The 15,053-nt window shown below is 40.4% G+C and overlaps 1 protein-coding gene across 5 annotated transcripts in view; it reads right to left on the reverse strand.

Annotated features, from left to right (window-relative positions):
• LOC134565208 (ras GTPase-activating protein 1-like) overlaps positions 1 to 15,053 on the reverse strand; it is a 146,897-nt gene that overhangs the window by 104,870 nt on the left and 26,974 nt on the right. For all 5 annotated transcript variants that reach the window (XR_010083810.1, XR_010083811.1, XM_063424695.1 and 2 more), the window contains exon 2: positions 2,781 to 2,930. Coding sequence is in view for 3 of the 5 variants with exons in the window: in XM_063424695.1 (XP_063280765.1) it covers positions 2,781 to 2,930 (150 nt within the window). In the remaining 2 variants the exon portion in view is untranslated. The remainder of the gene's footprint in view (positions 1 to 2,780; positions 2,931 to 15,053) is intronic.

Consider the following 15,053-nt stretch of genomic DNA (forward strand, 5'->3'; position numbering starts at 1 on the left):
TTCCCCTCATCCTATTACTTGCTACTTGGGAAAGACAGACCAACACCCACCTGGCTACAACCTCCTTTCAGGTAATTCTAGAGAGCAATGTCTTCCCTGAGCCTCCTTTGCTCCAGGCTAAACAACCCCAGCTCCCTCAGCTGCTCCCCATAAGACTTGTGTTCCAGACCCTTTCCCAGCTTCATTGCCCTTCTTTGGACACCCTCCAGCACCTCAATGTCTTTCTTGCAGTGAGGGGCCCTGAACTGGACACAGTATTCAAGATGCAACCTCACCAGTGCTTAGTAAAAAGGGACAATCACTTCCCTAGTCCTGCTGGCCACACTATTCCTGATACAGGCCAGGATGTCATTTGCTTTCTTGCCCATCTGAGCACACACTGGCTCATGTTCAGCTGGCTGTTGACCAGCACCTCCAGGTCCTTTTCCACTGGGCAGCTTTCCTACCCCTCTTCCCCCAGCCTGTAGTGTTGCATGGGACTGTCATAACCCAAGTGCAGGACCCGACACTTGGCCTCGTTGAACTTCCTACAACTGGCCTCGGCCCATCAATCCAGCCTGTCCAGATCCCTCTTCAGAGCCTTCCAGCCCATCAACACTCCCATCCAACTTGGTGTAATCTGTGAACTTACTGAGGATGCACTTGATCTGCTCCTCCAGATCATCAATAAAGATATTAAACAGGACTTGCTTCAGTACTGAGCCCTAGGGAACACCACTGGTGACTGGCCACCAACTGGATTTAACTCCATTCAACACCTCTCTCTGCTCTCAGCCATCCAGCCAGTTTTTTACCCAACAAACAGTGCACCCATCCAAGCCATGAGCAGCCAGTTTCTCCAGGAGAATGCTATGGAAAACTCTGCCAAAGGCTTTACTGGACTTGAAGTCTAGGTAGACAACATGCACAGCCTTTCCCTCATCCACTAAGTAGGTCACCCCTTGTCATACAAGGAGATCAGTTTATCCAAGCAGGACCAGACTTTTATAAAACCATCCTGGCTGGGACTGATCACCTGTCTTTTCTGCATGTGCCTTGTGATGGCACTCAAGATGATCTGCTCCATAATCTCCCCTGGCACCAAGGTCAGGTTAGCAGGCCTGTAGTTCTCCAAATCCTCTTTCTGGCTGTTCTTGTAGATAAACATCACATTTGCTAACCTCCATTCAATCACAGAAAATTCTGAAGGGCAAGATGAAAATATAAAGATTTTCCTCCCCAGTATTTTATATCACTCAGCAACTCACCAAAAAAAATATACTACTACAGCCAAAAAGAATTTCATTTTGATGGACTCATACACTATCTGTCAATCATATGCTGCATGAGCATATGCCCATATCTAACTTGGGAGGAGGGAGATTTGGAGAACTTTCACCTACAGTATTGGTATTTCAGTTAAACAGAATTATATAAGGAAAGTTTAATCTGAGAAATATCACTTCTAGTAAACAAATATCAGTGAGATTGTCAAGCAATGAAAATTTCACCCATTTTTGGCAGAGAACAAGCTTTGGTGGAAGTGACACTTCCAGTCTATGGGACCCAGGGGGCACATCCCTATATTTGGCTGAATTAACTTCAAGGCTGTCAATCTTGAGGCTGGAAAAATGTTTGAGTGTGGCATCTGCCCTTCTAATAACAAAAACATATACACTCTGCAGTCAGCAAGTGAAATCAAAAGCAGGTCTGCTCTATGAAGACCAGTATCAGCAGACAAATTAGTTTCCTTCAGATAGTTCACATACTTAATGGATCCAAGAAGAAAAGATTCTTTAAGATTTGAAAATATTATAAGGATTCCTTTCTTAGAAAGTAGCATTTAATGGTTTCCCATTTTCTGAGATGCCAGAAACAATTTTATGGTGGACATAAACCAACATTCAACATCTGATATTGGCTACCATAAGCAGAAGTTATTAAAAAGGAGACTTGAAAACTTAAAAAACAAGTATTAACATAACTTCATTTTCTACTACTGCTACATAGTAATCAGTTCCCTAACAAGAATCAGTATAGCTGAGAAGCATGAACTATTAGCTCAGACATGATGCAAACGTGCATGCTATTTGTTTGCTTTGCAAGAAAATTTGCTTTCTGTTTATTTCTTGTTATCTAGATAGCTGACAAAGGTTTTTTCTAGTACTGGAGATGCACTTGATATCCTATTTTGTGTAGATGAACATTACACTGCAGCACACTACATGCTAACATTCAAGCACTTCCCAGAACATCTGATTTACATTAAACGAGACTATAACTTGCTAATGGTAAAATAACCAGTTTCAATTTCAGGTAAATGGATAGTTGTATTTAGAACAACTAATTTTAACATAGACTGAAAGCTGATTCTATCAAATCCTCATATTGTTAAACACATTGCCTCTTTGTTTCTCCTTGTTATAGCTATCTTATAAACACAGATTTGCTATGACTGACATTCAAATGTTCCTTAAGCTGCAGTATCTGAGGAATAGACTTAAAACAATCTGATTACTACTAAGAAGCCTGCATGTTACTGTAAATTTAGTCACAACAGCTTCAGACAAGCTTTTCTATCCTGATAATGCTGGTTTCCTCACATTTTCTTTCTTCAGTCTGTAAAGGAATTTTTGTAGCATGGTTTAAAACAATTAAACCCTAACAAAGAGCTATACCATACAGGGACAAAAAAAAAAATAAAAAATATTCAATTTATAATACAATTATTTTTTATACCATACTATGTTCTAAACCCACAAATAAATAAGTTACAGTGTTTTAAAACATTTACTTCTCACCTAAAATGATTGACACTTGTTTTACTAAGGAACGAAAGCACAAATGAACCCGGTCTCCGATCACTCTCTCGAATAAGGTAACTTCCAGGTTTTTCCGCTTGCCAAAGACGTTCTTCTGCAATTGTTCTGTCGAGTTTTCCATGATACCACCTAAAAAACATATAACAATGGGTGTCCTTAAAAGTTACGGCTTTTGTTTATTCTCAAGAACAGAGCTATGAAACTAATGAAAGATCTCAGTTGAAACTGATAATATTCCAAACCTTTATTTCAAATAAAGTTATCAGATTTTTACATGTGCAACCTCTCTCAAATTACTTATTTCCAACACACAGAATTTGGAAAGTTTCACAGGTTCAGATAACCCATTTCCCCAAATAACTTACACTGGAGGAAAGCACTCTGAACCATCCAAAGGGGACAAAGGCTCTCTATAACCATCTTTTTTTATTCCAAATTTGTTCATTTTCAGTAAATAAGTAGTACCAGAGATAACTGATCTGCTGTATTTTAAGCTTACTCGGGCTTCTGTTCAGGCTACAATACAACCTGTTTCTCAAACAACAAACACGGATCACAGTATCAAAATCTGCACCTAAAAAAAATGACAGCATTCACACCAGAGTATATTTCAGCCAAAATGTCTTCCCCAAACACAACATGCAGACTATTAAAAGCAAATACAAATGCACAGCAACTGACAGACTTCATAATATGACAAAAGAACACTCCAGTTTAAGTCAAAGGCTAAACTCACTAAAACATTCCTTACCCTTTCCTCAATTTTGACCTCTTTCTACTCCAAGCAATCAAATGGGAGGAAGCAGCAGTAGAGGGAGCAATCAAAGCAAAGCCAAGTGTTGCTCTCAAAATCTTTTAAAAACTAAAACTTTTATACAGCTAATGTTTGATACTATTTAAATTATCAACTTTTTCAGACCATTCACCTATTGATTCTACCAATTTGCATGTCTTGCAAGAGTTGCAAGAAAAGCATTTTAGAAGTGATATGAAAGTAATCTTCTGGCTTAAAATACACAAGAAAAAAAAAAAGAAAAATTGCAGTTTAGAGTAAAAATACCCAACAAAACAGCTTAGCTGGTAATAAAAACCTTGTAAAAAAACATTTTTTCTATAAAATAGGAATTCCCAAAACCAACTTCCACTTCCATCAGAATGAAAATAAAATAAAATTCATATGTTGAAAAAAAGTTTAATAAGTGAAGGAAAACTAAGAAGAGGCTGGTGGAAACAGGAAAAAAAAAAAAAACCAAAGCAATGCAAAGTCAATCACTCACTACCTGCTACAAGCAGACCAACATCCAGTCAGTCTCTGAGCAATGGCTACCTTGGAAGACACACACCCCCTCTTTTTTATTATTATTGAGAATGATACCTGATATGGTATGGAATCCCTTTGGCTAATTTCAGTCAGTTGTCCTGGCTGTCTCTCCTCTCAACTTCTTGCCTACCTCTAACCTACCTGCTGAAGGGCAGGGGGAACAGTGAGAAACTGAGAAAATTTTAACAGTGTGAACACACTGTTTAGCAACAGTCAAGATAGCAGTGTGTTATCAACACTGTTTTAGCCACAAATCCAAAGCAAAATGCCACAGGGGCTACTATGAATAACGTTAACTCAAGTCCAGTCAGAACTAGGACACCCTTAGATGGCTCTATACCATTTAGAATTTTATAGGTGAAGATCAATAACTTAAATTTGATGCTGTTCCAACTGCCAATTGCTTAATGCATTCAGTGTTATAGGTTGACACAGTTTGGTTTTCAGTTAAAGTGGAAACAGTTCCCTGTCAGGACCTTGGAATTGTTTTGAGACAGGCACCTATCAGAGTTCATTTTTAAATACTGACATATTGTTTGACCATTGAGGAAGCTAGATGTGACTTTGAGGAATACCCATATAAAATTTTAAGTGGGTCCAAGTCAGCCTTTTCCTTTCTGGCCGCAGAACAGGTAACATCGAGCCGGGCCATTCTGTTAAAACGGCCCAGGCTGGCCGGGCCCTGCCGGTCCCCCTATTAGGCTGGGGAGGGCAGGTTGCCTACCCCCAGAGCCCCAGAGACAGCCAAGCCAGGCCCCTGATAACAACTATGGGCCCAGCTGGGCCAAGCCCACCCTGATTTGCCACCGAGGGGTGGGCAGGGCCCCTTCCTCCCTCTCCTCTGTTGACTCCTGGGCAGAGAGGAAAAAGGGGGGGGGAAACCTGGCCGATCTGAAGAGCAGTGAGCCGAAGAAGATGCAGCCCGGCAGAGATCACATGACCATTGCAGGCCTGGGCAGATTTAACCCTTTCTTAGCAACATGAAGCTTTCAAAGCTTAACTCTTCCTTGAGAGAGAGGAGAGGTGGGCAGAGTGAACATAGAGAAGACCCAGCATGAAGTAAGATGAAGAGAGAGAGTGAAGGACTAATTAGAGGAAGAATGGAGGAGTTGCCTGCTGGCTGGACTTCTTATAGGGCCATGGAAATGAACTCTGTATGTAGATTATCCCTTCAAGTCATGAGGAAGATATGCATTTGAGGAGATGATTGTTTATTTGTAGATTTTTGAGCAAAGGTGTTTGTGATGGACTGAGTAATATTGCATTAGAATCTGTGATTCTTGTAGTCCCATGAGATGCTTGAACAGAGAGAGATGAGAAGCCCTTTGTGCCAGTGGAGAAGTGAAGAGATAGCTCTGTTCTCTGAGAAGAAGAATCCTTTGCCTCTGGAGTTGTTAATCTTTAAAAGGTGACACCCCAATACGCCTGAGTTCACATGACCCATAAGCAGCTTGGGAAACTGCTAATGGGAGGAAGGGTCAGAGGGGTCACAGAAGCAGGTTTTCCCTGGGTAGATGTTTCTGTGACAGTTAAAACCCACAAGAGAACTGTTCTAATTCTGAGTGGGATTCATGATTCTAAGAGAGACTCCTTCTCCTAAGGAAGTAATGAAAGACTATTTTTCAAAGAGTGGAACTGACTGAAAATCACAAGTTGTCTCTCTGTGTTGTTTGTGGGAAGGTGAACAGTTTGTGGGGAGAAAAGTTTTGAAAGTTTCTATTTTTTTCCTTTTTTTCCTTCTGTGAAAAACGTGAGATGATTAATTCATGTTCTTATGGTAAATTGGAAAATTATAAAGCTGTATAAGTTTATATCAGGTAAAAGTCTATGTTTTAGGAGGTTTCTGCAGCAGATGGTGAAACTGACCACCCTGAAAATCAGGCGTCTCCATTCAGAAGGGAACAAAAGACTTTGCAGCCTTCTCAAGTATTGGGAGGGGACCTGTTGAGATAAGCCAGTATCAGCAACTCACACCTCGGGAGCCACCTTCACAGACAATCAAGCAATATCACCCATATCTCGAAATTCATCAACTATAAGGATCCATAGAAACTGAACATTAACACATGGACTTGGGAGGGGAGCTCTTTTCAATCCGACCAGAGACGAATTTGGGTTTGAATAGCTAACCAAGAAACAAAGGGAAATATGGGGAAATATTGCCAGAGGCAGAATAAAGAGTATAAAAACCAAGCCTTGAACATGGCAAATTCGTGTACCCAGCAAGAGACACAGACGGCCAGGGTCTGTGTCTAAGGGTCACCCTTGGCTCTTTTTCCCGGGAGAAACTCTGTCAAGTAAGTATCGCTGTTTGTGTGGTTTTTTATTGCTTAAAATTCTGTGATTTGATTCCAAATTTTGTGATTTGAATTTTTAATAAACCAAATTATTGAATTTGGAAATAAATTGTCCTGGCATTTATAACAATTTTGGCGCCCAATGTGGGGCCAGTTTTGAATATTCTACGGACCCCTGCTTCTGACCAGGGGGCGCCCCGCTGTAAAAAGCGGCCTGGCAGAGCGGGTAAGTCCGAAAGAACGAACTGGCTTTACGAACCCAGAACCCACAACAGCGAAGGTATTAGGCGTTAGGACAAGCTAGCTTGGGGGGGGCTCAGGAACTCAGCAGGGATTTCCCTGAACCGCGGTATTTTTTTCACTCGTAAAAGTCTATGTGCACGAAGAATCCACGCAGGAAAAGGACCGTAAGTATAGCGTGGTTGAGTGGGGTGACCAAGTGCTTGAGAACGTGTATATGTGCGTGTGAGTGTGTGTGAAACGCGTGATATTTCGTGTGTGAGTGTTACCCGACGAGGTGTAGGAGTCACCAGGGGTCCTGAAGGAAAGAGGACGTCCCTTCGAGTTCGGGGACTAGTAAGTCTTCTTGACCGCGACCGAGAGGGGTCCGTTAATTTTTTCAGTGGCAGTTGCAGAGCCCACGGTTAACCGAACATCCACAGAACGGTCATCTGTTAGATCATTAAGTTAACGGCACCGAGTTCGGAAACTCGGGATTTAATTTTTATATAGTATCCCATAACTTCTGTGCCACGGGGAGTATGGGATCGTATCTCAGTAGAGATCGGGAGGATTCCTTAAGAGAAACCTCAGCAGGGGCTGCTCTTGAAATCCCTCGGAAAAGTCCATTAGAAAAGTTGTTGCAAGATTGGCAAGAATGCCCAATTAGGAGAAGGGCATCTAAAGATCGGATGATTTATTTGTATATGAATGTTTGGGGAAGAAAGGAGATAAGACCTAATCTTATGTTCTGTTATGGTATTGAGTACGAGTAAAGCTGTATTCTGAAGAAAGGAAAACACGGAATAAACCAGACTACAGAATAAGCTTCTCTCACGGCTCGGTGGCCCATGTCCTGTCAGCCCCTACCCCTACCCCTTCCTCCTCCTCGGCCTCCTCAGTGGCAGCGTTAGCGCTGCCATCCGAGACCCATGCGGAGCCCCGAGCTCAGCAGCCACTCCAAAAACCTTCCTCCCGCTCAAAGAGATCCCCGAGAGGGAATCCTGCCCCCGTTTCTGGTCCTGACCCCGCACCTCAGCCACCAACGCTAAACTATAGAGAAAAAGAGAAGAAGGGTAAAGAAAACGAAGGGTGGAAGAATAAATCAGACAGGTATACACCAGTTAGAGTCCCGGCTAAAACCAGGACCCCCGAAGGAGATCCAGAAGAACCCGAAAGAGATTCGGGGTGGGACAGTTGGTGTGAGAGCCAGAACGGCCCGAGAGGAAACATAGGGAAAAAGAAACATTCCTGTAAGAAAGAACAATGTACATTTAAGCTAGACAGTGGAGCAAAACAGAAATTACCAAAGGTGAATTGGAATGTATTAGAGAACAACTGGTGGTGTTAAGATGCGTACAAATTAGAAATGTAAGAATTCACGCAAGCCTGCTAAAAGAGAAAAAGATAAAAAAAAGAATTAAAAAGGAATTTCACTTACTCTTTTCTTTAGTGGTGGTAGATCTTTTACTTCAGGCTGAATACATTTTAGAGGCTCCCTAGAATTGTGTATTTTGCTTTAAAGAGTTTTTTTTCCTGGATGAGATCGGCAGAGTTTCTTGGTTTTTTTCTCTTTTCGCTAACATGGGAAAAAGGAACTAAACCGCCCCCCCCCCCCAAGCGGCAGGGCAAGTCAGTCCATGGTTGCCGGAAGACGAGGGCAAGCGGCATTTTTTTAAAGTGACAGGACAAGGCTGCCCAGGGCAGAAAACAGCAATGTAAAGCAGAATAGGAAGCAAAAATAGATAAAAAGATTGAGAAAAGAGACCAAGAATGAGAGCTATATTTATGCGTGGGAAGTACCTATGTGTCTGTTCTTGAAAAGCTGAAAATATATCTTCTCTTTGATTGCATGTTTGCTGCATGTGAAGATTTTGTGCAAACCAAAACATGTTGATAGTATGGTAGATGTACTTCATGTACTTCATCTATGTTTGAAACAATTGCTACATATTGAATTCAGATTGTTAGCTTGAGTAGAGATATGGCATTTGTGTTAGCAGACAATGTATTACAAGAGTTTTGTTTGTTTAAGTTTTTTTTAATGTCGAAGCATGTGACCAGTAGAGTCCAAATTAAAACTGCTTATAAGAAGTAGTAGTCAAGAGGCTGGAAATTAAATCTCTCTGTTGAGATGGTGTTAGAATAGTAGCTAGATTCAAGATTCTAGCATTAAGTTAGGAAAGTAGCATAATAAAGTAGTGTCAGATGATTCTTTCTCTGGATTAGTAGCAGTTGCACTTGCTGGACGGTAGCTGAGAACTGGAAATTTTTTAGTCAAACGTTAACTTCTGCAAGGTAACTGTAGGTATGGGGGCGACACACTAAGTTTATAATATTGTTCAGGTCTCGTTGCCCAGAGTGGTTGTAAGGCCAGGCTAGACAGGGCTGGTAGCAAAGTGTCCCTCCCTGTGGCAAGAAGATTAGAGTAAAAATAAGCTTTAAAGTCCTTCAAGTCACATATGTGCCTAGGTAATTTTCCTTAGAGAGAATTATGAGCTGTGGTTTCTCTGTGTTGGTAGTTATAAGTCTTTTCTTTCTTCTTTGCAGTTCTTATTCTGTATGTATTTTGTCTAGTGAGAACAGGGATTTTCATTTCTAATTACTGATTTCTTAGAAAGAGATAGTTTGTATTGTCCCTTTGATATTATGTCTTCTTTACTTGCTCCTCAATTTAGAAAATATAAACCTTAAAGTTGCCCTGATACCTGTATTTCAAAAATAGAGAGTAAGTGATGTATGAGAAGCAGCTTATGTGTCGCTAGTATTAAATATAGTCAATATTTGCTTGTAGTCCTTCAAACCATATATTTAGGTTTAGCAATACACAAGAATAGATAGCAAATACAAGAGTTTTGCTTTAGTTTAAGGAAAATAGTCATAAGTTAACTCGAGTTTGCTTGTTAATAGAGGCTAAGTTTGTAAAAGCTTTTTGAAGACTGAAGTAAAAAGCAGTAGTGTTAATGTTCTAGCAATTGCACTAGATAGACCTGTCTAGTTACTGGGGCCTGAAGTTTAAAGTGACTCTTAGCCTTAGAAAACTTTCCAGTGTCTTAAGTTCCGAATTTAAGTAATGCATAGTATATTACAGAGTATTTTGATGCATTTTAACTATAGCTTTTGATGCCTTCCATCCAAAACAGATGAGTTAGTCTTGCTACTTTATTCACTTCTTTTAATAAAAGCTGAAGAAGCTCAGACCTGCAATAAGTTACAACCCTGATGCTCCTTGTATAAATCTTTCTAGAAGTGCCTGAGGCGATGCCATTTCTATATTGCTGCCAGTGTTGTTCTTATAGCATCTGTATATGTCGAGAATATTTTATAAGTGGTGAAAGAATAAGTTCTGCTATTTGTGATATCATTTTCTTCTATTTAGTGTGCCTTGTTTTTTCTGTCTTGTTAAAATACTCCCCCAAGATTATGGGTGAGGTCTTAAGTTTTTCTTTTAATTTGTATTAAGTACAAATGTTGCTTAAAAGTTATCCTTCATTAAGTTGTCCTGCTCACTGATTGTTTGAATTGGCTCCCTGTCAAAGTGAAGAAGTCACTTCAGCTATTACTGCAGATTGTATCTTGCCGCACTGAGTAGGGGTCTGAAATATAAATTTGTAGTTCAGTTAATTAGCGGTAGTGCGGACTCATTGCACTGAGACTGCAGAAACTGAGGGAAGATGTGTGTAACCCTAACAACTGATTGTCTTAGAAACTGCTGTTGTCACAAAACATTGTAAGATACTGAGTTTTATAAATGTTTGTCTGTATACCAAATCACTCTGAATGTGCTGAGTGTGATTCTTGAAATAAGCCCAAATTGTTTGTGCTTGTCTATGATTTTTTAACTGAATTTTTCTTTAAAGAGCTAAAACCTGTGTTAATGCTATAGGATTTAGAGTAGTCTTAGTGTTTATTGTTTACTCGCTATATACCCAGTAGACATTGTCAGAGGTATTAGTAGAATATAAAAGAATTGTTTATATGTTTCAGTATAAACCTTGCTTAATAAGAAGTAAAATTCTCTTTCTATTAATTTTAATTTCTCCCTGTAATAGTACAAAAAGAAGATTTTTCTTAAATTTTGTATTGAATTCTTTAAATTCTAGATAAGGAATTGAATCATTCTTGTGTGAAAAGAAGACTTTGAGTTGTATAGAGAATTGTGTAGTAAATTATTTTGTATAAAGATGATGAGTAAATTATAAACTAGAAAACTCATTCAAATATTCAGATTGTCTGAATAATAGTCGTAGCATGTTTCCTTCCTGTAAGGTATTTCCGAAGATTTTTCAAAAAGTACTGTTCAAAATTAAACTTGCATTATACCTAGATCTGAATTAATAAATTTAATTTGAAGCCAGCTGTGAGAAAGCGTCAAGGTGTTGATTTATAAAATCAGATAGATTCTAGAAAAAGAAGGTTTTTTTTCATATGACAAAGGCGTAGTCTGTGCTAACCCCTCAGTTAGAGGGTTCCCCTGTTTTGTTTTTAACAGGTGCTGGTGCAAAGAAACATTAAGAGAAATATTAAGAGAAACATTTTTGACCGTGTGATCAGTGGGGAAAACGGGAATCAATTAGATAACACCTAAAATTCGGTAAGCAGAGGTAGAAAAGCAAAAACATAGAAACCGAGATTTTGGTCCAAAAGGCTCCTGACCGCAACAGAACAGCTAAAGCCGTCTAAGGGAAACCACCTGATAGATATGAGGCAGAAACCAGAAAGAGGATCGGAGCAACCTTTACCTGCTGTTTGAGAAGAAACAAACACCTCGCCATTTGGATGCAACCAAATGGGCGCTGGCATAAACAGAGGAATTGGTTTGTAGATCACTCTAATAGTCATAAGCCTAACTGAGCCCAACAGAGAGCTGGCATAATGAAACTGAACTTAGCCCGAGGTTTCCCAACCTAGACGGCCCTGAAGCTAAAATTCGGTCCACCTTGGAGCACCCTCAAAAAAGAAATTTAGACCAGGAGATAAAATTCAAAAAAGATTTCAACCGATAGACCTTACCTAAAGATCATTAGTCACAAATGTTCTCTTCATCCTCAGAAATCCCACTGAAAGAGACCTCTGAAGAGGTTTAACCTCACGCAGTACAATCCATATAATGGAAAACAGGGATAAAGACCCACAAATTTCTAATTAATATATATATAGAATCAAAAAAGCTAAAAATAATGATAGAAATTTGTAAGAAATAGCACCAGAGAAAACAAAAGAATTGAAATTTAGTCTAAAATTGAAAGTTAAGTAAATATGCAATCAGAGAATGATAAAGATGATGCGAACATGAATTAAATAGTTAATAAAAGAAATGGGGGAATTGTGAAAAACGTGAGATGATTAATTCATGTTCTTATAGTAAATTGGAAAATTATAAAGCTGTATAAACTTATATCAGGTAAAAGTATGTTTTAGGAGGTTTCTCCATTCAGAAGGGAACAAAAGACTTTGCAGCTTTCTCAAGTATTGGGAGGGGACCTGTTGAGATGAGCTGGTATCAGCAACTCACACCTCGGGAGCCACCTTCACAGACCATCAAGCAATATCACCCATATCTCGAAATTCATCAACTATAAGGATCCATAGAAACTGAACATTAACACATGGACTTGGGAGGGGAGCTCTTTTCAATCCGACCAGAGACGAATTTGGGTTTGAATAGCTAACCAAGAAACAAAGGGAAATATGGGGAAATATTGCCAGAGGCAGAATAAAGAGTATAAAAGCCAAGCCTCGAACATGGCAAATTCGTGTACCCAGCAAGAGACACAGAGGGCCAGAGTCTGTGTCTAAAAGTCACCCTTGGCTCTTTTTCCCGGGAGAAACTCTGTCAAGTAAGTATCGCTGTTTGTGTAGTTTTTTATTGCTTAAAATTCTGTGATTTGATTCCAAATTTTGTGATTTGAATTTTTAATAAACCAAATTATTGAATTTGGAAATAAATTGTCCTAGCATTTATAACACTTCCTTTTGTGTGTGTTAATAAACTATCTTTGTAACCTTTAAATTGGGCCTGTTTTGCCTTTTTTCCCTCCCTAATTCTATCTCACATAAAAAAGAGAATAGGCACGAAAACCATCACAAATTTGGTGCGTTGGCCAAGAAAGGTCAAAATTGGCGAACATGAAACTGCTACAGTTCAGTTAGAAGCAATGCTTAACATCTCTCAACTTCACATCAAATATGGTTTTCCCCCAAGGAGATGCAAAATGGTGTCTTACCTCGCTATTCATCAAAAGAAGCTGTCCTTCTGGTCATGCCTATTATCAAATGTATTAATTTCAAAGAGTTACTCACTATTAATGAGATTTTAAACTTTCATCATTGCCAAGGATAAGATCCCTATAATTTCCAGTCACCTCTTATTTTCTTGCCTAGTCCTAACTAGGAAGACTTTTGTATTTTCAACATAAAGTTCTAAAGTTTCAAGTGATGATGGAGGTTAGGATTTGTTCCTTTCTTCTTTTTTTGTTTTTTTTTTTTTCTTCTTTCTCTTAGGGAATTTTTCTCGCGTTTGTTGCCTAAGAGACAAGAATGATGAATACCTGAGAAAAAGGATGTGGCCAAGATGGGGGGAGGGGTGCAGCTGGCTGCAGTCTCTTAGCTGGGGGGTTTTCTCTTGGGAAGTGCAAAGATACCGCGAGATTTTGGCTGGGGGATGAGGGGCTGGGCTCGTTCTTCGCTCTCTCTCTCTCTTGCTCTCAGGACTAGAGGGGAACAGTCGGGCTGGTGCTATTGTGGGGCAGAATTCACTGCCACCGGGGAGTTCAGCCGTTTACTGCTTCTCCTACGGTGGGTGAGCCTTTGCTCATAAGAGTGGCCGTGTAACTAGGACCTTTTCAATACCCAACCTCACTGGGAAGGACCCTCACCATCTACTCGGGTGCCTCAGGGGAAAACCTGGGACCCTGACCCCCTCCAGAGGGAGTGTCTCCTGGCTGCTTGCGGCAGCTGCCTGCAGCAGCCCCATCTGCTGCCACCCAGCCCCACTGTTTTCTGCCACTGCTTCAGGGCTTTTTGCTACACTTTAACCTGACACCCTGTGCCCGCCCGAACAGCCGGCGGCTTCTGGCACGGCTCCGGAGTCTTTGCTACACTTTTTTTGCCACCCTAGGTGTGCCTGCCTCTGATGTTCCAGCCTGCTGCTCTGAGGTTTTCCTGCTGTGGTCCATTCAGCTTCCCAAATGGCACTGAGACTAGCTGCCCCCTGTGAGTTTGCAAAGGAAAATCCCTTCTTTCTCTCTCCCGCCAGCTGAGTTGCTGTGAAAAATGTGAAATGATTAATTCATGTTCTTATGGTTAATGATAAATTGAAAACTATAAAATACTGTATATGTGTATGTGATAGATGTGGACGTGAGCTACAGCGTGTCTCGTAACCTCATGTTGAAACAAAAGGCAGGTACCACCCTAGATCGTCTTGTCCAGAAACAGAAAGAGGATGAATAGAAGGCGCTGGGAGAAAGCTCTGTCGAGATAAGCAATCAGCAGGGCCATCAACACAGTCGGCCAACACCCCATCGAGTCCCAGCTCCGAGTTGCGAAAGCCATCAACAATATCTCGACCATTCATCAGCCATGAGGATCTATAGAAACTGGACATTAACATATGAACTGAGAGAAAGAACTCTTTTCAGCCTAGCCAGAGACACCCTTGGATTTGAATAGCTAGCTGGGAACACAAAGGGAAATATAGGGAAATATTGCCAAGGGCAGAATAAAATGTATAAAAACTAAGCCCCGAACCAGGCAAATTTGTGAACCTAGGGGGAGACAGCAGATGGCCAGGTTCTGTGTCTCAAGGTTCACCCTTGGCATTTTCCTGGGAAAAAAACTGTCAAGTATCTCCGCTGTTGGTGGGTTTTCCGAAATTCTGTAATTCGATCTTTTGTTAATAAACCAAATTATTATTTTAATTGGAATATTGTATTGGCATTTATAACAGTTGCCATTACCCATGTGGAGAGGCAGCTGAGCTCACACCACAATGCCCCCTGCAGCCATGGGGGAATCATCACACCTCCCCTGCCCATCCAGGACCCAACAGCGGCCCTGCCGACTGTAATCATAACTACACCAAAGGGGAATGTGCTTGACAGCCGAGAGAAGGCTATTACTGGTGTGGTGGGTCTAATATTGGCTAAACAGAAATGCACCTACTAGAATTATTTACTCCTTTTCTGCTGTGAGATAGGATCTGGAGAAGAGCAAAGCAGGCTCAGACTCTAAAGGGTATAAAGAAAACTTTAAACAGAACTGAAAGAAAAGGAAAAAAAAATAAGAATCAGAATAAAACCTTCAGAACACTTTTCCTCCCCCCATAACCTTCTTTTTTTTTTCCCGACTGACAACATACAGAGACAAAACCTGGGACTTAGGTCAGTCGACCACCTCTAAAATAGTCTTTCA

This window comes from Prinia subflava (genome assembly GCF_021018805.1).
Source record: "Prinia subflava isolate CZ2003 ecotype Zambia chromosome W unlocalized genomic scaffold, Cam_Psub_1.2 scaffold_39_NEW, whole genome shotgun sequence".
Taxonomy (NCBI): Eukaryota; Metazoa; Chordata; class Aves; order Passeriformes; family Cisticolidae; genus Prinia; species Prinia subflava.